At 49.6% G+C, this 23,759-nt stretch overlaps 1 protein-coding gene across 2 annotated transcripts in view; it reads right to left on the reverse strand.

Moving 5' to 3' along the window:
* Positions 1 to 938: 938 nt before the first annotated feature.
* Positions 939 to 23,759, reverse strand: part of LOC115082247 (endoribonuclease Dicer) — a gene marked incomplete at its 3' end in the record, with an annotated part of 129,039 nt that continues 106,218 nt past the window's right edge. For both annotated transcript variants that reach the window (XM_029586495.1, XM_029586496.1), the window contains 3 exon segments: positions 939 to 1,152; positions 22,269 to 22,448; positions 22,987 to 23,126. In XM_029586495.1, the coding sequence (XP_029442355.1) occupies positions 939 to 1,152; positions 22,269 to 22,448; positions 22,987 to 23,126 (534 nt within the window).

Below are 23,759 nucleotides of genomic sequence, written 5' to 3' on the forward strand. Positions count from 1 at the left end.
ATGAATGGACCAATAAATGCACATCCCTACTAGAGGCCAGATTTAGGCTCCATGATTGCCAAGTTCCAGAAGAAGCCTGGTGCATGGCTCCCATTACAGGACCATCACTAAGCAGGGTAGGTATATGTTGAGGGTAGGGGAGAGGATATAAAATCCTCAGGTAGTTGCAAATAAAGGCTCATGGCACCTGATCCCAGACCTGGCTCCGAATGAGCTGGAAGCATAAAGGAGGAAGAAACTGTTGGATCAAAAAAATCATGCTTAGTTTACAAACAGAAAAGATTTACTTTGCTTAGTTGTTAAGGTGCGAAGTAATGTCACCTTCATTTCAGCATTTTACAAACTGGTGATGGAGAAGCAATCTCTTATTGTTTCATAATCTGAAGTGGATTTCACTGTCAAATATAGGCCCTTTAGCATGTCAAAAGTTAGTCTGTTATTTAAAAGTGTCTCCTGATTTTTATCCTTACCATAACATCTCAAGGTAAGTTTTTTTCTTTAGATAAGAAAAAGGGATGCATGTACGTGCCAATGCTGTGGTGTAGGAGTCATGAGCATGTCATGGACATGATGTGTCTGGAATTGGGATGCTTGAAGCTTGTAGTGGAACCCCTGCTGGTGCAAATACCCCATGGAGAGGATGCGCACCAGCCACGTTACTTGAGGGAACTTAGCCCCAGGGAAAGCTATCCTGGGGAGGAGATAAAGGAATCAAGGGGAAAAAAATCTGACCCAATCCTTTCTTGGGACAAGATGGAGAAGGAAATTAAGCATGTTTTGGAATTATACAAGTTCAAAATTTGTGTCATACAATATTCTAATATAGTAACTTAAAACCAGAATTATAGTCTGTATGAAAAAACTTAAAGGCCCAAACTACTGAATTTTAAAAAATAGTTTGACATCTCAAGATCTAAACAATTGATAGGTATCCTTACCAACATTAAGAGGTAGAACACAGTAGGCTGAATCAGCTGCTATAGGTCTGAATTCTAGTGCAGGTTTCTCAAGCCGAAGAATATGTGAGAAAATGTACTGATGTAGTCTGGTGATGAGCTCAAGCTGTTGTAACGACAGCAGAAAACCAGCTTTCTTCAGCTCAATAGATATAGTAACCTCTCCAGAACGTGTGTACACAGGAAAGTGAGGGATCTACAGTAGAAAAGGTTACAGAAAAATCTGTTAAATAGCAATTTAAGACAGCCACAAATAAAACAGTGACGTGAAAATATGAAGATACCAGGTACACTGAAAAGTGAGCTATCAAAGCAAATTACAAGAAAAATTTTAATTTTGATTTCTATAGTATCTATTAAAACTCATAAACAGTTTACAATGAAAGTACAGCCATTAGATAAAAAGCATAACAGTGAAAATAACAATCAAATATAAACCATAAAACTATATTCACAGACATAAATCCACAAAACACTATACGGAACTCACTCTATAAAACAGATTAAACTCAACCATGTAACAAAGCTCAACATCTCAATATGCACGACAACAGAATTAGAGATGCTAATTATAAAAGGTGAAAAAAGCCTCACTCTAGTACAAAGTTACCACTGTTCCAACTAGGTAATTTAACAAAGGGAAGAAACGTAATCTAAAAGTCAGACAGGCAGATACCTGTCATTGGACGCGCGTTTTCCCTTACCCCTTATTCAGTAAGGGGCGGAAAACGCGCGTCCAACCCGCCGAACCTAATAGTGCCCTCAACATGCAAATGCATGCTGATGGCCCTATTAGTTATTCCCGCGCGATTCAGTAAGTAAAATGTGCAGCCAAGCCGCACATTTTACTTTCAGAAATTAGCACCTACCCAAAGGTAGGTGCTAATTTCTTCAGGCACTGGGAAAGTGCACAGAAAAGCAGTAAAAACTGCTTTTCTGTGCACCTTCCGACTTAATATCATGGCGATATTAAGTCAGAGGTCCCGAAGGGTAAAAAAAGTAAAAAAAAAAAAAGAAAGAAAGAAAAATTTGAAGTCGGCCGGCGGCTGTCGGGTCGAAAACCGGACGCTCAATTTTGCCCGCGTCCGGTTTCCGAGCCGTAGCTGTCAGCAGGCTCGAGAACAGACGCCGGCAAAATTAAGCGTTGGCTGTCAAATCCGCTGACAGCCGCCGCTCTGGGCCAAAAGGAAGTGCTAGGGATGCGCTAGTGTCCCTAGCACCTCCTTTTGCCCGTTTCTACCGCCAGACCTAATTTAAATACTGCATCGTGCGCACAGGCGAGTGGCCTGTGTGCTCTCCCGCAGACTTTACTGAATCGGCCTGAGAGTAAGCAAAATAGCCTCAGAAGTATAAAACTGCTTTATTCTAACCGAAAGTGACCTTTCCAAGGCCTCAAAATATCCACATCTGCATAACACCACTGCACCTCTTTCCTATCTTTTTTGGAAGTGGCCATTAAGATCAAATTCTATACCCAAGAGATGGCTGTATGAGTGCATTTCAAGTGATACATCTGTAAACTGGTTTGGCACCCTTCTAACATCAAAGGCACTAAATAAATGTTTTAAAAATCCATTGCCCATTTTGATTCTAGTTATCTCAGAATCAAAAAAATGGGGGTCTGAGACAACTGAAATAAGGCTAACCACAAGTGTCGAAAAGAGGAATATAAAAATCCAAGTAAAATAAAATGTTTTGTCAGACTCAAAACCATGGAAGTGAGCATTTGCTGAGAACAAAATGCATGTATTATAAAGTAGCAATATTTTAAGTCATTTATCATATATAAAGCAGTACTATATCTAGTCAAGCTCCATGCAGCTTAGTCTAGTCAAGACAAACATACATGACAAAGAAAAATCAACTGTTGTAGAGAAGCGGTTAGGTGTTAAAAAGAAGCCTCATAAAGGAGAAATTACTACTTACCTGATCATTTCCTTTCCTCTAATGTGGGCAGGCCAATCCCCACCAGTGGGTTATGCACCTCTGCCAGCAGATAGAGATGGAGTAAGAATCTGACATCGCAGATATATACTCTCACCCCAACAGCAGTCTGCCAGTATAATCTGTAAAAGCAAACTATGGATAAACTGATTATACTTGAAAATGATTATTAACAATCAACCACTCATGCTTCCAATCCATCGGGCTCAGCCAAAAGAGGTAACATTTATTAAACTGAAAGGCAACGAATAGCAGGAACACTCTGCAATGTCTGCCCTGAAAAAGCAAACCAAAGAAACATTGGCAGCCAATGGTGGGTCAGGGATTGATCTGCTCTCAGAGAAATGGAAATTATCAGGTAAGTAATACTTTCTCCTTCTTCTGCATTCAGGCAGGCCAATCCCCACCAGTGGGATGTACCAAAGCTAATCCCAAAGAGGGCGGGAGGTTGCAGTGATCCAGTCAATACTGCATGTGCGAATGCAGTGTGCTCCTTAGTCCAGTGATGGCTAACCTATGACACGCATGTCAGAGGTGACACGCAGAGACTTTTTGCTGACACGCGCAGCGTTTCGTGGACTATCGGGAATTTTGTTTTTAATCGGCTGCGCCGAGCTTTTAAAACTAGGCGCAGCGACAGGCAGACAGGGCCGCGGCTCGAAGAAAGAGATCACGTTTAAACGCGCTGATGCTCCTCCTCCTTCCTGCCTGTGCGGCCCCGGAAGTAAACGTTGCCAGAGCCACGTGGGCTGGAAGGAGGTGAAGCATCTGCGCGTGCAGAAGAGGAGCAGCGCTTGCGTTTACGGGCAGCCGCGAATCCCAAGTCGCAGCGGCCCGAGAAGAGGAAGAGGCCTGGTAGCAGGGCTGCCGCAGAGCCCATCCTGCGACGGCCCACGAAGAGGAGGCCCAGAGGTGAGAGAGAGGCTGAGGGTCTGTAGAGGGTCTGTGTATGAGATGAGTTGAGAGATTGTGTGTGAGAGTGAGGACCTGAATGTTTGCAGAGACAGCATGTGCTTGAGCAAGACAGCATGTGAGAGAGAGAGAGAAAGCCTGTGTGTGAGAGTCAGACAGCATGTGCCAATGAGAGACTGTGTGTATGAATGATTGTATGAGAGAGAGCATGTGCCAGTGAGAGCCTGTGTGTGTGTGTGTGTGTGAGAGAGAGAAATGCATGTGAGAATGAGAACCTGTGTGTTTGAGGGAAGAAGATGGAGAGAAACGAAACAGAAAAAAAGACAATATAAAAGGAATTGGCAAAAAAAATAAGAAAAGGAAGGTGGGAAAAAAAAGCCTGTGACCAACCAATTAGAAAATGAAGATCAGACAGCAAAGGTAAAAAACAAAATAAATTACTTTTTAGTGATTGGCACATGCAATCTTTGGGAATGTGCAAGAATAGCACTTTTTCTATGGATCTCACAAAGGAAAATTAGGTTCTTACCTTTGCTAATTTTCGTTCCTGTAGTACCAAGGATCAGTCCAGACAGCTGGGTTGTGCCTCCTCTCCAGCAGATGGAGTCAGAGAGAAAACTGAAAACACCCCCTAGATATACGGGTGTGCCTCCTGCGATCCTTCAGTATATGTGATATCAAAGCAGAGATAACGACAGGACCACTGTAGCCACTGTCAAATTTTTTATCGATATATTTTAGAACTCATTGACCAGAACAAGCAAAAACTTCCCTGAGGAATAACAAGGAACAAGCATGACAACAGCCATGACAACCACAAAACAATGACAACTTACCGCCGAACCTTGGCAAGTCGCTTGAAAAAATAGCTTGAGAAAGAATCAGTCATCGAGAAAACGAAATACGAGCGGACTCCCAGACACCATGGGCGGGCGTCTGGACTGATCCTTGGTACTACAGGAACGAAAATTAGCAAAGGTAAGAACCTAATTTTCCTTTCCCTGTACGTACCAGGATCAGTCCAGACAGCTGGGATGTACCCAAGCCGCCTTATCTGGGGTGGGACCCCGAGAGTCCCGCTCGAATGACGCTGCTTCCAAAAGACTCCGCAGGCGGACCATGAACGTCCAAGCGATAATGTCTGGCAAACGTATGCCGAGATTTCCAAGTGGCCGCCCTGCATATCTCTTGGCAAGACACCAACTGATTCTCTGCCCACGAAGTCGCCTGAGAACGCAACGAATGAGCCTTAAGTCCCTCAGGAACAGGCTTACCACAGGCAATATACGTCGACTCAATCGCGCCCTTCAACCAGCGAGCGATAGTAGTCTTTGAAGCCTGAAGCCCCTTCTTGGGACCATTCCACAACACAAATAGATGATCGGACCTGCGAAACTCGTTAGTAATCTCCAAGTACCACAGGAGAACCCGACGGACGTCCAAACGCCGCAAATCTCGACCTTGAGAAGACTGCAGCTCCTCCTCCGAAAAGGAAGGCAATTCCACTGTTTGATTAACATGAAACGCCGAAACCACCTTTGGCAAGAAGGATGGAACGGTGCGTAAGGAGACTCCCGAGGACGAAATGCGCAAGAATGGTTCCCTGCACGAAAGAGCTTGCAGTTCCGAAACCCAACGAGCTGACGAAATGGCCACCAGAAAAACCGTCTTGAAAGTTAGGTCCTTCAGCGAAGCCGACTTAATAGGCTCAAAGGGGGCCGAACACAGACCACGGAGAACCAGGTTCAAGCTCCAGGTAGGACAGGGAGCCCTCACCGGAGGACGCAAGTTCCTAACGCCTCGCAAGAAACGAGCAACATCAGGATGACATGCAAGAGAGAGCCCCTCGACCTTACCTCTCAAGCACCCCAGTGCTGCCACTTGAACCCTAAGCGAATTGTATGCCAAACCTTTCTTCAGACCGTCCTGAAGGAACGTAAGAATATGCCCCACAGAGGTACGCTGGGGCGCAATACCTAGAGTACCACACCAGGTGTGAAAAACTTTCCAAACCCTAGCGTAAGCAAGCGTAGTAGAAGATCTGCGCGCCCGCAGAAGAGTGGAAACCACCGCGTCCGGATAACCTTTCTTCCTTAGCTGCCGCCGCTCAAAAGCCAAGCCGCCAGACAAAAGCGATCCGCCAGATCGAAAAATACCGGACCCTGACGGAGAAGATTTGGAAGATGGCCCAGACGCAGCGGACCGTCCACTGCTAGATTGACGAGATCCGCGAACCACGGGCAACGTGGCCACTCCGGAGCTACTAGAATTACCCGACCTTGATGGGACTCTATGCGCCTTAACACCTTCCCCACTAGGGGCCACGGAGGAAACACATAAAGGAGTATACGACGAGGCCACGGAAGTGCCAAGGCATCTACGCCCTCCGATCCGTGGTCCCGCCTGCGACTGAAGAAACGCGCCGCTTTCGCATTTAGCCGAGTCGCCATCAAATCCAATCGCGGAACCCCCCCAATGCTGAACGATGAGGTTCATCGCTTCCGCCGACAGCTCCCACTCTCCGGGATCTAGATGCTGCCGACTGAGGTAGTCTGCCTGCACGTTGTCTACCCCTGCGATGTGGGTGGCCGCGATGCGTGATAAATGACGTTCCGCCCAGGCCATCAACAACGCCGCCTCTATCGCCACTGCCCGGCTTTTTGTGCCGCCTTGTCGATTTATGTACGCCACCGTGGTCGCGTTGTCTGACAGAACCCGTACTGCTTGACCGCGCACAATCGGTAGCAGGAGACGTAAGGCCAGACGTACCGCCCTGGTCTCCAAACGATTGATGGACCAGGTGGACTGGAGGGCAGACCATGTCCCCTGAACCGCTCGGGACTGGCACACTTCTCCCCAGCCATACAGGCTGGCATCCGTTGTCACCACCCTCCAAGACGGAGGCTCCAAGTCCACTCCTTGCAGAAGATGGTCCGGGGTTAGCCACCAATAGAGACTGGCACGGGCCGGTTCCGGCAAAGGTAACTCCAGTCCGAAATCCTCGGATGTGGGATCCCAGCGAGAGAGGAGAGCCCTTTGTAATGGTCGCATATGCGCAAAAGCCCACGGTACCATCTCCAGAGTAGACACCATATGACCAATGACCTGTAAATAATCCCGTGCCGTAGGAATCTTCTGCCGGTCCATCAGGTTCCGCACTTGTGTCATTAGATTGACCATGCGTTGATGAGATAGAAACACCCTGCCTAACAAGGTATCGAATCGGGCGCCCAAAAACTCCAACTGTTGGGTCGGTACCAGTCGGCTCTTTGCAAAATTGACTACCCAACCCAACGCCTGGAGCTGCTGCACCACCAAGCCGATCGCCCGTTTGCACGCTGCTTCCGACTTCGCCCGAATGAGCCAGTCGTCGAGATAGGGATGTACCAGGATGCCTTGACGACGCAAGGAAGCCGCCACCACTACGAGAACCTTGGTAAACACCCGAGGAGCGGTCGCCAATCCGAACGGAAGGGCACAAAACTGGTAATGGTCCCCCATTACCATGAACCTCAAGTATTTCTGATGACCTTCTCGGATGCCAATGTGGAGGTATGCCTCGGTTAGATCCAAAGAAGCCAAAAACTCTCCCTTGTGGACGGCCGCAATAACAGACCGGAGCGTCTCCATACGAAATCGAGGCACTCTGAGAGCCTTGTTCACCGCCTTGAGATCCAAGATTGGTCGAAACGTGCCCTCCTTCTTCAGAACCAGGAAGTAGATGGAATACCGACCCATCCCTTGCTGGGCTGGCGGGACCGGTACCACCGCCCCCAGAGCCTGCAAACGATCTAGTGTTTGAGCGATTGCCAGCCGCTTCTCCAGGGGACCGCATGGCGATATCATAAAGAGATCCCGGAGGGGACGTACAAAATCCAACTCGTAACCGTGGCGCACCACATCGAGGACCCATTGATCCGACGTTATTTTGACCCACTCCTCCCAAAATCGGGACAATCGACCTCCGATAAACTGAACCGTGGAGTGGGCCTGCGCGCCTTCATTGAGCTGGCTTGGTGGAGGCGAAACTCTGCGAAGCTCCCCCACGGGGAGGCCGCCTGCCACGAAAGGAAGAAGACCAAGAAGACCAAGACTGGGACCTCGCCGGTTGCTTCTGGGAAAAAGAGCCACCTCTTCCCATTCGAAACCGTCGCTGCCCCCGAAAACGAGCTCTGGCACCTCCAAAAGACCGAGCCTGACGCGGTTTGTCCTCTGGTAACTTGTAAACCTTATTATCTCCCAGGTCCTTAATGAGCTGATCCAACTCATCACCAAACAATAGCTTACCCTTAAAAGGAAAAGAACCCAGGCGCGCCTTGGAAGAAGCGTCCGCCGACCAACGACGGAGCCACAATAATCGTCTCGCGGAAACTGCAGACGACATAACACGAGCCGAGGTCCGCAACAAATCATATAAAGCATCCGCTGTATAGGCCACTGCCGCCTCCACGCAGTTGGCTTGTTCCGCCTCGCCGGGCGGTAGCTCTTGCGAAGTAAGCAGCTGCTGAACCCAGCGCAGGTTGGCCCTCTGCACCAGGCTGCTGCATGCCTCTGCCCGGACCCCTAGGGCTGCCAAGTCAAAGATGCGCTTTAGCAAAACCTCCAGCTTGCGATCCTGAAGATCTTTAAGAGCTATCCCCCCGTGACGGGGATGGTGGTATGCTTGACTACGGCCGTTACCGCCGAATCCACCGAGGGGGTCTTTAGGAGATCCAGGGAGTCCGCCAGTAGGGGATACAGCTTTTCCATTGCCCTGCTCACTCGCAGCGAAGCTTCTGGGACCTCCCACTCCTTGGAAACAAGTTGTAACACCTTATGATGAAAAGGAAAAGTCTGAGGGGGGGCTTTCAGGCCCCCGTGGAGGTGTCCGCTTCCTGATGCGGGGTCGGAAGCTCCAACTCCTTCAGCACATGGAGGATTAAAAATCCTAACTCCTCTTTGCTGAACAAGCGGCGCACCTGGGGGTCGTCCCCCTCAACTAAACCCGGATCGCTCCCTACGAACGAATCCGGGTCCCCCGAAGGATCTGGCAAGAAACTTTGGTCTCCATGACCTGTGCACCCCCCCCCCCCCCCCGCGGGCTGGGGCTCCCAGCCCCCGCGTTTCCTGTAGCCAGCGGAAGGGGGTCATGAGCCCCCTGGTCCCCGTGATCCCACGGACGAGGGTCACTAGCCCTCACGCTCCCCTGATCCCCCACGATCCTGGGAAGTCTGGGAGGGGGGGGGGCCTTCAGCTTCCCATCCTGCCTCTGCCTGCAAGAAAGCCTTGTGCATTAAGAGCACAAAATCAGTCGAAAAAGGCACCGATCTCTTTAAATCTGTCCTACCTGCACCAGAAGGGGGAGGGGCTGCATCCTCCTCCAAAACAGGCGACGTTTCCGCCCTTAGATCGGGCGGAGAGGGAGGAGGGTAAGAATCCTCCTCCGATTCAGATAGCTCCGACCGCCGCGTGGCCAAGATGGCCGCCGCCCTCCTCCGCGAGGGAGGAGGGGCCGAAGATCGCGATCCCGGCGGCTTGCTCTGCCGCGAAGAAGGAGGAGAGAGACAGCTGCGGGCAGCGCTCGGCCCCCCCGAGGGTCCCTCGCCCCCCGGGAAGACATCGGGAGCAGAGACCCTTGCGGGAGAGTCGCGCCCCCGCCCCCCCGCAGGCCGTGCAGGCCGAAGATCGCGGCATCCCAGGGCGAAAACGAGGCAGTCAGCAAAAACGCGCCAAAAAGCAGGTAAGTGAAAAAACGTGGCTTGCAATGCGCGCCGGGCGACACAAGCCACCCCCTCCGGAGTCCACAGAGGCACGGCAGGCCGGGGGCTACAAAAAACGGAGCTCACTGCCTGTCACCAACGGGTCTTAAGTGGCTCGAAGGCAGGAAGAAAAAACTTTAAGTAATTTTTTATTTTTTTTTTTACACAAAAACCCCCTTCAGGGCAAAGGGACCCTGGTAAATAGGGGGGAGGGTGACCGGCCCACCGGTAATCTCTCCCCCAACCTACTGGGACACAGCAATCCGGGAATTCAAGGAGGGCAATGCCCTCTGTGCCTGCCCTGCCACTTCGCTCTCGCTGGCGCTACGCCAAATAAAAACGACAAACCTGACGGACAACACTGAACAACACAGACCCGAAGGTAAGTAACCACTTGTTCCAGCCAAAAGAGTAATTCCCAGCACAAACAACCTGACCAGGACAGGACCGCAGGTTATGCCTCTCAATCTGCTAGAGTCAGAGAAAATACTGAAGGATCGCAGGAGGCACACCCGTATATCTAGGGGGTGTTTTCAGTTTTCTCTCTGACTCCATCTGCTGGAGAGGAGGCACAACCCAGCTGTCTGGACTGATCCTGGTACGTACAGGGAATGTACGAGATCAGCATGGAGAAAGTGGAAGCCCACGGGGCCTGCACAGAGGAGGCAGCAGAATGGGCTTCAGTGTCAGTAGCAGCAATCGGCATCTCCCCAATAGCCATGTGGCAGCAGTGACAATGGCAGCAGAGGAAAGAGAGGTTCTGAGGTTGCTGGCAAAAGAGAGGGGGGGTCTGCCTTTAGTGTGTGCATGTGAATGAATGGGACTCTGCATGGGGGGTGCCTGCGTGAGAATGAATGAGTGCCTGCCTGGAGGATGGAGCGGGAGTGGCGTGAACATGAATGGGAGCCTGCCTGGAGGTAGGTAGGGGTGTGTGTGTTTCACTAAGCAGGTAAGGTAAAGAATTATTTGTTTTTGCTTTATTAATAAATACAGAACATATTAAAATTATAACTTTTTGTTATTAATTTAGAGCTACAAATATCACAAAATTATGGATTTTTCTAGAAGTGACACACCACCCGAGTTATGCTAGTTTTTTTTTATGAATTTTGACACACTGAGCGCAAAAGGTTGGCCATCACTGCCTTAGTCTAAACATCCAAGCAGCAATGCTTGGAAAAAGTGTGCAAGGATGACCATGTCACCTCTTGGCAAATCTTGCGGACGACAACAAATGAAGTTCCGCCCATAAGACTACCTGCGCCCTCATGGAATGCGGTCTAATCTGTTTCAGCAAAGGAACCTCAGCAGCCACACAGGCGGTTGTAATGACATCCTTAACCCAATGGGCTATAGATGCCCATGTCGCCGGCGCTCCTTTATTTTTATTTTTTAAATCGCTACCATGCAGCAAGAACAGGCAATCAAACTTCCGAACAGATTTAGTAATCTCCAAGTACCATAGCAAATGTCACTTGACATCCAAGGAACATAAAAAACGATACTCATTTTCATCCCTGTCCTACCCAGGATAGGTAGGGAAATGGACTGATACAAATGAAACTCCAAAACCACTTTTTGTAAAAATGAAGGCAAAGTTCGCAGCTGTACTGCTCTGGGAATCATATGCAGAAAGGGCTCAAGACAAGAAAGTCTGCAGTTTGGAAACCCAACATGCCGAACAGATTGCCAGCAGAAAAACCGTCTTCAAGGAAAGTGCAAGCAGCAGCCGAAAAGTTGGACCTGACAAGAACTCCAGGACGAAATTAAGGTCCCACAGAGGCACCGGAAGCCGTACAGGGGGAATAAATGCTTAACTCTCTTCAAGAACCAGGACACATTGGGATGAGAAGACAAAGACCCTCCACTGACTCGTCCCCCTATAACAAGTGAGAGTGCACCTTGAACCTTCAAAGTGTTAAGGGCCAAGTCTTTACACAATCCATCCTGTAAGAGTTCCAAAATTAAAGGAATATCCACCTTGAGAGGTTGAGAAGCTCACTCAGAACACCAAGCTTCAAAATTTATCCAAACCCCAATATAGGCTACAGAAGAAGAAAACTTCCTGGCCCAAAGTAAGGTAGAAATTATGGCAGGCAACCAAGCTTCAACAACAGAGCCTTTCAATGGCCAAACCGTAAGACAAAATTGACCCAGATCATTGAGTAGAATGGATCCCTGCTGCAACAGATACTTCCAAGGCGATAGCCTGAGGGGACTGCCCACCAGCACATGCAGCCCTAGTCAGAATTAAAGGGGCCGCGACAGGAAGAGCCCATAGCCCCTCCTGATGACATCACTCTGCCAATCTTTAATAGGCCTCTTGTCTCACTCCACGGATGCCTCACCAATAGGTTGGCTACTTGTTTAGTAGAATGAGTTACTTCTGCATGTTCCTGTTTCTCCTTTGTTCCTATGCTCCTGGTCTTCATTTTGTTAGTGCTGGTCCATGTTCCTGAGTTCCTTGTCTTCTGTTCTCCTTCACCTCCTTGTGGGTCTTTGTCCTTCAGTGTCTTCTTGTAGTCAATCTTCAGTCCCTTGCCTTCATTCTTCAGAGTCTTCCTCCACCTTGTGCTATTCCTTGCCTCCCTGCCTGCCTTTCTACCCTGCGTTTTTCTTGGATGGATCTCTGGTTTGACCTCGGCTAAAAACTTTGTCTCTGATTGAACTCCACCTGCCACTGACTTGTGCCTGAACCTTGACTGATTTCTGCTTGCCCTGACCACTGCCTGACTATTGCCGTCTGTATTCTACTTGCCTGGTTTTGGATGTGTGTAAAGGAGAGAGCAGCATCAAAGATGACCCCAAGGTTAAGGCCCAAGGGAACCAGCATGATGACAGCACCATTCACAGAGATAGAAAACGAGGGAAGTTTGGGGGGAAATAAAGTCCATCTTTATTTATTTTTATTTATTATTTGAATATATACAGACGTTCGATCTTTATCCTGTTGGACTATATACCCTCCCGGACATAAAGTGGAACACCGCCACTAAGTTGATCCTCCCTATCATTGTGATATAATTTGTAACCTGATATAGCACTGTCCCATTGGTTATCCTCCTTCCATCAGGTCTCTGTGATGCCAATCTCATCATTTACTGCTATACACTAATTCTCCCATCTTACTTTTTAGACTTCTAGCATTGGCATACAGACATTTCAAAGTGTGTTTTTTGTTTGTATTAACCTGCTTTTCAGTTGTTAGGGATAATTTGGAAATCTTTAGTTCAGGTGATTTTTTACATATCAGCACATGGACTACGTTTGCTTTTATTGGAACCTCTCTGTTGGGAAGCCCTAACTCTCCTGTTTCATTAATATCCTTCAAGGATACATTCCTCCGAAACATGCACTGCTGAATGACTGTCAGCTTTCCCCCTTGTTCTGGTTTAACCTGTCTTCCACATTTTCCTATGTCTTTGGTGCCCACATGTACAACGACAGCTGGCTCCTCCCCTATAATCCTATCTAGGTCACGTGTGAGGTCTGCCACCTTCGCACCAGGCAGGCAAGTTACCAGGTGGTCCTCACGTCCACCAGCCACCCTGCTATCTACATTTCTAATAATTGAATCACCAACTATGATGGCTGGCCTAACCCTTCCCTCCTGGGCAGTAGCCCTGGGAGACTTGTATTGTCCTCTTGCACAGAGGACATCACCTGAAGAGCAGGTCCTTGCCAAAGGATCACTTCCTGCTACACCAGGGTGATGTTCTCCTACTGGGAGACCTTTCTGATCCAATGCTGCACTGGGGCTGCCAGACTGGATTTGGGACTTGGCTACTATGTCCCTGAAGGTCTCATCAATGTACTTCTCTATCTGCCTCAGCTCCTCCAAGTCTGCTACTCTAGCCTCCAGAGATCGGACTCGTTCCCTGAGAGCCAGGAGCTTTTTTCACCGAGTGCACACATACAATCTCTCACCGGTGGATAAAAAATCATACATGTGACACTCAATGCAAAAGACTGGAAAGCCCCCCTCTTACTGCTGGACTGTTGCCTTCATCTTAATTTTATTGAGTTCCTAGTTAAGTTTAGGATACTAAGGGAGTTGGAATTAGAGTACTTTAATTAGTAAATACCCCTGCAAATTTAATCAGCTAGTGTCCTACAAGGGGATGATTAAACTTTCAATAAGGGCCTGTACAATAATATGATTTAGATAAGAGCCTGATTGATTTTTAATGAGAAAGTGTCTCTTGCCTAAAACTCAAGGGCTGAGTGGGTGGGAAAGACAGACACTAGAATTAACTATCTCTAGCTCACAAACTCTAACGAATGTATTCTATGTCACCTTTCTCCAAACCTTTATAAGTCCAAAGATTTCCCAACGCTATACTTACCAATCCTCTTTAACCACCATTAAATTGATCTTCACGCAAAGAATTGAAGGGTTTGAGATTTGCGTGCCTAATGGTGTGCGCTTCTGGTCCTCTTCTACTGCAAAGGGTGCAGGGCTTCTGGAAGCTGGGGCTGTGGAATTCAATCACTGGATCACTTGCAGTGACCTCTGGACTCCTCTCCTGGGAGATGCTGGAAGCACTATGCAGATGAGTCTTCCGGTCCTCTTCATACATGTCTGGTGGACAAGAGACTGAGGTAGCAGTCCAGTCCAGGGTCTGGGCAAGCAGCAGGCAAAGGAGAAAGTCCAGGTCCATACCAAGGTCAAGGCAGCAAGGCAAGGCATAGTCCAGTTCCATTCCGAGGTCTAGGCAAGTGGCAAGCAGAGGCATAGTCTGGTGCCAGTCTGGTCAGAGCACAAGAAGGCAGTCCACAGAGAAGTACAAAGTAGGGTTGAGAAGACACCAAGCAGGAAAATCGAAGAGAAAGACCAGGGAACACAGAAGGAACATCGATTGAGACAGGACTGGGAACAGGACAGTAACATGATGAGCAACAAGCACTGCTAACCCTAGCAGAAGACAAGTATCTGTCGGCTGTACAAGTGGGGTTTAAATCCCCTGATCATGTGACATCAACAGGCGCCTCAAGGGGATTTCCCGCCTCAAGGGCTACATGTTAAAAGTGCCCACGCCTAAGGGGGTGGTAGCATGGTGGAGGCATGGCATTCGGGTGAGTGAAGCTGGCCACAACAGAGTGCCTAGCATGGCTGGCCAAATGTAAAAATGCCGCTCTAAGCCCTCTTCCTATGCTCCTCAGGCTTTTGGTGAATGTCTGTGGAAACTTCTGGTCAGCAGAGGAGTCTGAACATTTTTTACGGGCTCTTAAGTGTTTTCTTTGGGGCCCTACTGTTTCCAGGAAATGAGGCAGTGAACCTTACCCTGTACCCTCTTAGCATCTAGGATGTCTTCTACCTCATAATCCATATCGGAATCTACAGGGGATACAGATAGTACTGGTGGGAGTCTTTTCCTCCACAAGAGAAGCACTGGTTTTAATAGCAAGATGTGGAATGCATTGTGTATGCAGAGTGGCAGGCAACTTTAATTGATATGTGACAGAACCAATTTGTAGTAGGATGGGATACAGACCAATGAACCGAGGAGCAAACTTGGTAGATGGGAGTTTCAAGTGGACGTTTTGGCTGCTTAACCATACTAACATTCCCAATTCTAGTGAGGATGCCTGAAGTCTATTCTTATCGGTGTTCCTCTTGGAGGAGTCTGCTGCCTTATGGAGGTGCTGGCTCTACTCCCAAAGATCCACAGTATTATTTATGGTTTGATCAGCTGCTGTTTCGGTCAAAGGTATGGGGAGAGGTATTTTAGGATGTTTTCCATGGACAATGAAAAGTGACAAAGCGCCTGAAGATTCCAGAGAATGACTGTTGTAAGAGAATTCAGCCTATGGTAGCAAGGGCGCCCAGTCATTTTGATGTTCTGAAATGTATGCTCATAGGAACGCTTTCAGGGTTTGATTGGTTCTTTTGGTGAGTCCTTTGGGAATAGTAGGCAGATGAATAATTGAGGGAGATCTGGAGTTGGGCGCAGAGAGATTTTTCCAAAATCTTGATATGAACTGTGGCCCTGGGTCATTTACAATGCGTCCTCATTGCTCATGCAGTCAGAAAATTTCCCTAAAAGAGAGGAGTGCCAGATTTGCAGCTGATAGTAGAGACTGCAAGGGAATGAAGTGCGACATCTTGGAAAAATGGTCCACTACAACCCAGATGACAATGATGCCCTCACATATGGGGGAAGCTCAGTAATAAAAGTCAGTGGAGACATGAGTCCATGGTTGCTCTGGAACTGGGAGTGGCTGGAGAAGACCCCAAGGACATTTAAGGAAAGATTTGTTATGGGCACAGTTGGGGCATTACTCCACATATGCTTCAATGTCTTGGATCATCTGAGAACACCAGAATTGACAAGAGATTAGATTTGGTAATTTTTTGAATGCTCTGATGTCCCCCCAATTTGCAATCATGGCCCCACTGAAGGACTTTTTCTTGTAGCCATGTGAGTACCACAGGTTTGCTAGGTGGAACAGAAAAAGTGAGTGTGGTAAGGATCTTAGCTGAATCTAATATCTGTGACTTGACTGTATAGTGTCCACAGGATCAAAGGAGTGAGATACGGCATCTGCCCTGGTGTTTATCTTGGCTGTATGTATTATGCTGGGGATTGGGGTTTATATTACATACCTTTATTGCTGATACATGGATGTATTTATTATCTGAGTATATGGTTTATTTTGTTTTCATATGTTTGATGCTTGGTTATTTGCACTGTATACTGCAGTGGTTGGAATAAACTTTAAATGGAAAAAAAAATCATTACTACCGCCTTCAAATCACACTCCATTCCAAGGGTGTTACGGCTGTGGCTGCTGTGCTACCGCCTCACCACCAGGGGTCCCTCTAGTGCTGGCTTTCCTGACAGGCCCAGTCCATCTCCTATGTCCACTCTATGCTCTGGGTGTGCCCTCTTAACCCTGCCTGACAGTTGCCTCGGTGCTTCGGCATCGAGCTCTCCTGGGCTCCCTGCTCTAGCCTGCCTTGCGCGGCCTTCGGGCCTATCCTTGCCTTGCCTTGCCTTGCGTGGCCTTCGGGCCTATCCTTGCCTTGCCTTGCCTTGCGCGGCCTTCGGGCCTATCCTTGCCTTGCCTTGCGTGGCCTTCGGGCCTATCCTTGCCTTGCCTTGCGCGGCCTTCGGGCCTATCCTTGCCTTGCCTTGCCTTGCGCGGCCTTCGGGCCTATCCTTGCCTTGCCTTGCCTTGCGTGGCCTTCGGGCCTTTCCTTTCCTTGCCTTGCCTTGCGTGGCCTTCGGGCCTATCCTTGCCTTGCCTTGCCTTGCGCGGCCTTCGGGCCTATCCTTGCCTTGCCTTGCGTGGCCTTCGGGCCTATCCTTGCCTTGCCTTGCCTTGCGTGGCCTTCGGGCCTTTCCTTTCCTTGCCTTGCCTTGTGCGGCCTTTTGGCCTTCTTCCTTGATTTCCATACCTGGCCTACGGGCCTTCCGTGTGTGTGTGTGTGGCCTACGGGCCTTCTGACCTGCCTTGCCCCGCTATTGGTGTGTGGCCTACGGGCCTTCCGTGTGTGTGTGTGTGGCCTACGGGCCTTCTGACCTGCCTTGCCCCGCTATTGGTGTGTGGCCTACGGGCCTTCCGTGTGTGTGTGTGTGGCCTACGGGCCTTCTGACCTGCCTTGCCCCGCTATTGGTGTGTGGCCTACGGGCCTTCCGTGTGTGTGTGTGTGGCCTACGGGCCTTCTGACCTGCCTTGCCCCGCTATTGGTGTGTGGCCTACGGGCCTTCCGTGTGTGTGTGTGTGTGGCCTACGGGCCTTCTGACCTGCCTGCCCTGCTTACTGTGCCCTGACCCAGCCTGGACCCAGACACTGCTGACTGCCGCCTGCCCTGACCCAGCCTGTACTTGACACTGCCACTTGCCGCCTGCCCTGACCCAGCCTGTACTTAGACACTGCCACTTGCCGCCTGCCCTGACCCAGCCTGAACCCAGACTCTGATTCTTGCTGCCTGCCCTGACCCAGCCTGGTACCTGACTCTGTTCGAGCTTCCTGTCTCTCTCCACCTGGAGCCACCCTGCTGGGTGGTGTGCACGACTCCTGTCCGGAGCCCAAGCGTAACAGTATGCCGAAGCCATCACATTTTCCAGGGGAAGAGATAGGTCTGTGTCCTGCCGGTGAGTCAACTTTTCACTAATTCAAGATGCCTCCTTCTTTAAAGTTTTATACCTGCCATTCCTGTCAGACTTTGAATTATCCAAGCTATCAGAACTGTCTTGCCTGTGAACTTGTTGGTCAGGAACACTGGTCATGCAATAACTGCAACAAGAAAAATGTCTCTGTCTATCAGGAGTGTTTGAACTGTCTGGCTCCTAAACCAGGGTGGTGGAAATGCTCCTGTCTCCCGTGTTTGTTACCTCCAGGCAAACCCTGCCCCTGTTGTTCTGCTCTAGGACCAGCTGTGCAATTAGAAAAAGCTATCAGCTCTCCTAACCAGTTTTCTGTTTCTGGCTCGACTAAAACAGACATTTTTGCTGGCAGTTTGTGGGTAGAAAAACCCAGGACTTACCTGGCCAAGAAGGCTTCTGTGAGACCAGTGCTAGAGCCTCGGGAACAGGTTTCTCTACAACGGAGAGAGCTGATTAACTCTAGCAGGGCTCAGCTTCCCACAGCTGCCAAGTGGACACTAACGAGCACCTTCCCTAGACGTCCTAGAACTGCCTGTGCCTTCTCTAAACTGCTCCTCCAGAAACAAAATCAGGAGCATCAGACTTTGGCTCGAGGTATCAAGCCCACGGCAGTACAATCTGTGTCTTCCATGCACACCACCTTTAACCATGCTACTCTGCCATCTGAACCTGCTGCACTACCCCGAGAAGAGCCTGAGTCTGCTGAACCGGCCCTGCTGCCGTCCTCGGAGGGGTCCGCACCAGCCCTGCTGACAGACTTTCTACCTCTGCCATCTGAGCCTGCCGAACCGGCCCTGCTGCCGTCTTCAGAGGGGTCCGAACCAGTCCTACTGACAGACTTCCTGAGTCAGCCATCGGAGTCTGCTGAACTGGCCCTGCTGCCACCCCGGGAGGGGTCCATACCGGTCCTGCTGCCACCCCTGGAGGGGTCCATACCGGTCCTGCTGACGCCCCGAGAGGGGTCCGAGCCTGCTTCATCGCCCCGAGAGGGGTCCGAGCCTGCTACAACGCCCCGAGAGGGGTTCGAGCCTGCTTCATCGCTCCGAGAGGGGTCCGAGCCTGCTTCATCGCCCCGAGAGGGGTCCGAGCCTGTTACAACGCCCCGAGAGGGGTCCGAGCCTGCTTCATCGCCCCGAGAGGGGTCCGAGCCTGCTTCATCGCCCCGAGAGGGGTCCGAGCCTGCTACAATGCCCCGAGAGGGGTCCGAGCCTGCTTCATCGCCCCGAGAGGGGTCCGAGCCTGCTACAACGCCCCCGAGAGGGGTCCGAGCCTGCTACAATGCCCCGAGAGGGGTCCGAGCCTGCTTCATCGCCCCGAGAGGGGTCCGAGCCTGCTTCATCGCCCCGAGAGGGGTCCGAGCCTGCTACAACGCCCCGAGAGGGGTCCGAGCCTGCTACAACGCCCCGAGAGGGGTCCGAGCCTGCTTCATCGCCCCGAGAGGGGTCCGAGCCTGCTACAACGCCCCGAGAGGGGTCCGAGCCTGCTTCATCGCCCCGAGAGGGGTCCGAGCCTGCTACAACGCCCCGAGAGGGGTCCGAGCCTGCTACAATGCCCCGAGAGGGGTCCGAGCCTGCTTCATCGCCCCGAGAGGGGTCCGAGCCTGCTACAACGCCCCGAGAGGGGTCCGAGCCTGCTACAATTGCCCGAGTAGGATCCGAGCCTGCTGTACTGGCCCAGCTGCCGCCCCTGGAGGGGTCTGTACCCGTCTTAATGCCGACCTTGGAAGGGTCCGGACCGGTCCTACTATCGCCTCAAGAAGGGTTACGGACTATTTCTCTGCCCCAGGTGGGGTTTGTGTTCCCCTTGTCACCCCAGGAGGGGTTATGGAAATCTGCACCGCCTCTGCTACCCCAGGAGGGGTCTAACCCTGCCGCCTTGTCCCAGGAGGGGTTATGGACTATTTTTCTGCCCCAAGTTGGGGTTGTGTCTGCCTTATCACCCCAGGTGGGGTTATGGACTGCCTTATTTCCTCGGGAAGGAGTTGACCCTGCCGCATCACCCCCGGAGTGGTCTCCCGTTCTTCTTGATTACCTCCTGCACAGATGGGATCCAGGAGGAGGGGGAGGCCTTGAGGGGGGGGTACTGTTACGGCTGTGGCTGCTGTGCTACCGCCTCACCACCAGGGGTCCCTCTAGTGCTGGCTTTCCTGACAGGCCCAGTCCATCTCCTATGTCCACTCTATGCTCTGGGTGTGCCCTCTTAACCCTGCCTGACAGTTGCCTCGGTGCTTCGGCATCGAGCTCTCCTGGGCTCCCTGCTCTAGCCTGCCTTGCGCGGCCTTCGGGCCTATCCTTGCCTTGCCTTGCCTTCGGGCCTATCCTTGCCTTGCCTTGCGCGGCCTTCGGGCCTATCCTTGCCTTGCCTTGCCTTGCGCGGCCTTCGGGCCTATCCTTGCCTTGCCTTGCGCGGCCTTCGGGCCTATCCTTGCCTTGCCTTGCCTTGCCTTGCGCGGCCTTCGGGCCTATCCTTGCCTTGCCTTGCGTGGCCTTCGGGCCTTTCCTTGCCTTGCCTTGCCTTGCCTTGCGTGGCCTTCGGGCCTATCCTTGCCTTGCCTTGCCTTGCGCGGCCTTCGGGCCTATCCTTGCCTTGCCTTGCGCGGCCTTCGGGCCTATCCTTGCCTTGCCTTGCCTTGCGTGGCCTTCGGGCCTTTCCTTTCCTTGCCTTGCCTTGTGCGGCCTTTTGGCCTTCTTCCTTGATTTCCATACCTGGCCTACGGGCCTTCCGTGTGTGTGTGTGTGGCCTACGGGCCTTCTGACCTGCCTTGCCCCGCTATTGGTGTGTGGCCTACGGGCCTTCCGTGTGTGTGTGTGTGGCCTACGGGCCTTCTGACCTGCCTTGCCCCGCTATTGGTGTGTGGCCTACGGGCCTTCCGTGTGTGTGTGTGTGGCCTACGGGCCTTCTGACCTGCCTTGCCCCGCTATTGGTGTGTGGCCTACGGGCCTTCCGTGTGTGTGTGTGTGGCCTACGGGCCTTCTGACCTGCCTTGCCCCGCTATTGGTGTGTGGCCTACGGGCCTTCCGTGTGTGTGTGTGTGGCCTACGGGCCTTCTGACCTGCCTGCCCTGCTTACTGTGCCCTGACCCAGCCTGGACCCAGACACTGCTGACTGCCGCCTGCCCTGACCCAGCCTGTACTTGACACTGCCACTTGCCGCCTGCCCTGACCCAGCCTGTACTTAGACACTGCCACTTGCCGCCTGCCCTGACCCAGCCTGAACCCAGACTCTGATTCTTGCTGCCTGCCCTGACCCAGCCTGGTACCTGACTCTGTTCGAGCTTCCTGTCTCTCTCCACCTGGAGCCACCCTGCTGGGTGGTGTGCACGACTCCTGTCCGGAGCCCAAGCGTAACAAAGGGTGTTCCACAAGACTCAGCTATATCCACAGCTCTATTAATTTGACTCCATTATATAGACTGCTTGCTGGGCTTAGTGTTAGTTATAAATTATGTGTGGATGATATTCAGTTCTTTGTCCCTTTTACATTATAGTTTAGCTCCTTCAAATTTATAAATGTCAGCAATCAAGCTTTGGCTTTTAAACAATAGATTGGCTTGCAATGTTAGTAAAAACCAAAATCCTGAAACCAAGTAGGCATTACTCTGTAGATATTCCTTCATTTTTCAATTTTGATGGCATGCAATTACCGATTAAAATGCAATTGTGTAATCTGGGTGTATTATTAGATCAAGATGTATCAATGAATAGCTATATTAAATATCTGATAAAGTCAGCCTTTTCCAAATTTTGATTAAGAAGCCTCCCCTTTTAGAACCACCTTGTAAGCATTGCTTTTTCCCTCTTTAGACTACTGTAATCTCTATTTGTAGATCTCCCTGCCTCTTGAACTCAGAGCCTTATAAATTGTACCAAATTCTGCTGCCTGTATTTTGACAAGTTTTAGCATGCACGTAACACTGCCTACCAAGCCAATGGCGTGTAAATTATAAACTTGCTATGCTTATCCACAAAATGCTTCTTCATAACACCTTACCTTGGATTAATGCCATTGTATGTATTTATAAGACCTCAAGATCAGCAAACCAGTGTTTTGGTTGGGTTTTTTGTTTTTTTTTTTGTTTTTTAAAGAAGTTCCATCACCAAAATTGGCTCACCATTCTGAAATACTTGATTGATTCAGTTGCCAGCTCTTTGTTATGGAACTCCCTTCCTGAAGACCTACATCTTACAGTTGATTCAAAGGATTTTAAAATGGGCTTTAACATTTTTTTTTTTTAAAGGCAACATTTATCTCAATAACATAACCTTGTTACTTAGAATCCTTCTCTTGGATGCTCGATCCTCTTGTTGCTCTCCAAACATGGCTTTTTCATAATCACTGATTTACTTTTAGTTTATTAATTTTATAAGATGTATTGCCCTGTTTGTGTCTGTTTATGGAAGTTTCAATTATTTTATGTCTGTTAGAGACTACCCTGCCTAGGACTCTGAAGCATAAAGCAATAAATCTTTTTACATAAATAAATTAAGTAATAATACTCCTTGTTAAGTGAGTTTATAAACCACTACCTCAGTCAGTGTTAGACTTTTTCTCTCAGTGATGCTGCAATAAAGCCAAAACGGGTGGAATGACCGGACAGCAAGGTACCTGAGGTATGGGTTTGGCTGTCAAGATTCCAAAGCATCTGGTGGAGTCTTCGGGAGGATACAATTTCCGTCTTCTGAAGTTAAGCTCGTCAGGCAGAGGAGTACTTAACACCATTCCTATTACATACAGGAAACAGGGCTGATCAGGCTTGGGATAGCTAGCCCGCAAGCATTCCGGAATCTAGGGAGAGATGCAGACCACAGTGACAAAGGCACTACAGCAGCCAGTTACATAATCTACAGGAATAAATAAGTAAAGCCTGGAAGAACCAACATGTCGTAAAAGTGTTATTTTGGGTATCAAACATACTTGGGCATGAAATTTTCATAAGAGAAAATGAAGCAGCAGCTAAAAGAACACTGTATTAGTCTGATCTATTCAATGGCACAATGCTTGTGATGGTTACTATTTATTTATTTATGAACTTTTAATATACCGACATTCGTAGAACACATCACGCCGGTTTACAATTAACTCAAAGAAAGGAAAATGACATTTAACGGGGGGTGGGGCGAGGGGAGCAGGCAAGAAAAGGGGAGAAGAGAAGGGCCGGGAACGAGAGGGACTAAGAGTAGAGAACTGAAACGAAGTACTACAATAACTCCAAAGCAATCTGGAATCTTTTAGGGACTATGAAGTCTTTACCCAGCCTACAGTCATATGACAAAGCGGAATGACATGCAAGAAGAATATTGCTCAGCTATTTTAGGATACTAACCGCTTTGGTGTAGCACTGTCTTCGTTTGGAGGAACCTGGTCTCCCAGGCACGCTGGTTTCTTCCTCATCATGCAAATCAAGTTCCTCCTCATACTTTACGGTTTCTTTACCCACTGGCATCAAGTGATCATCCAGTTCACCTATACCAAAAACAAAAACCCAAACACACCATGTAGTTATATGACAAAACCGAACGAGGGTAATTTTGTAACTACACAGGTAGGGCTAAAATCTGCATGTAACTTGTACCTGCATTTTCAAAACAAACGCGTGTAAGTTTGCTTTAAAAGTGCTCGAGAAATTGGCCCAGTACACACACAAATTACCTCATACTAAGTTCCACTGGTTCTTTGCAGGGCAAAACTTGTGCAGGTTAACTTAAACGCACAAGCAGTATGCACGTAATTCTCAATTTCACCCCCAAGTCACCCTCTGGAATGCTTCTTTCCAATGTGCACGAAAGTACACATGAAACTGGATAAAGTATGTATTTTGGTGTGCACAGCCCCGGCTGATTTTAACACAGCCATTTAAGCACACAAATGAGAAATTACTACTTACCTGATAATTTCCTTTTCTTTAGGACAGTCAGATGAATGCAGAACAAGTGGGTTAAGCACCTCTACCAGCAGATGGAGATGGGGCAAACTGACGTCACAATATATATACACCCCTGCAGTGACATCAGCCTGCCAGAATTCTCTTCAAAAGCAACTGTGGACAGATTAGCAAAAGACTTGATTAAAAACAGATTACCATTTCAATACTCTGCT

This window comes from Rhinatrema bivittatum, unplaced genomic scaffold, assembly GCF_901001135.1.
Source record: "Rhinatrema bivittatum unplaced genomic scaffold, aRhiBiv1.1, whole genome shotgun sequence".
In the NCBI taxonomy this organism is placed as follows: Eukaryota; Metazoa; Chordata; class Amphibia; order Gymnophiona; family Rhinatrematidae; genus Rhinatrema; species Rhinatrema bivittatum.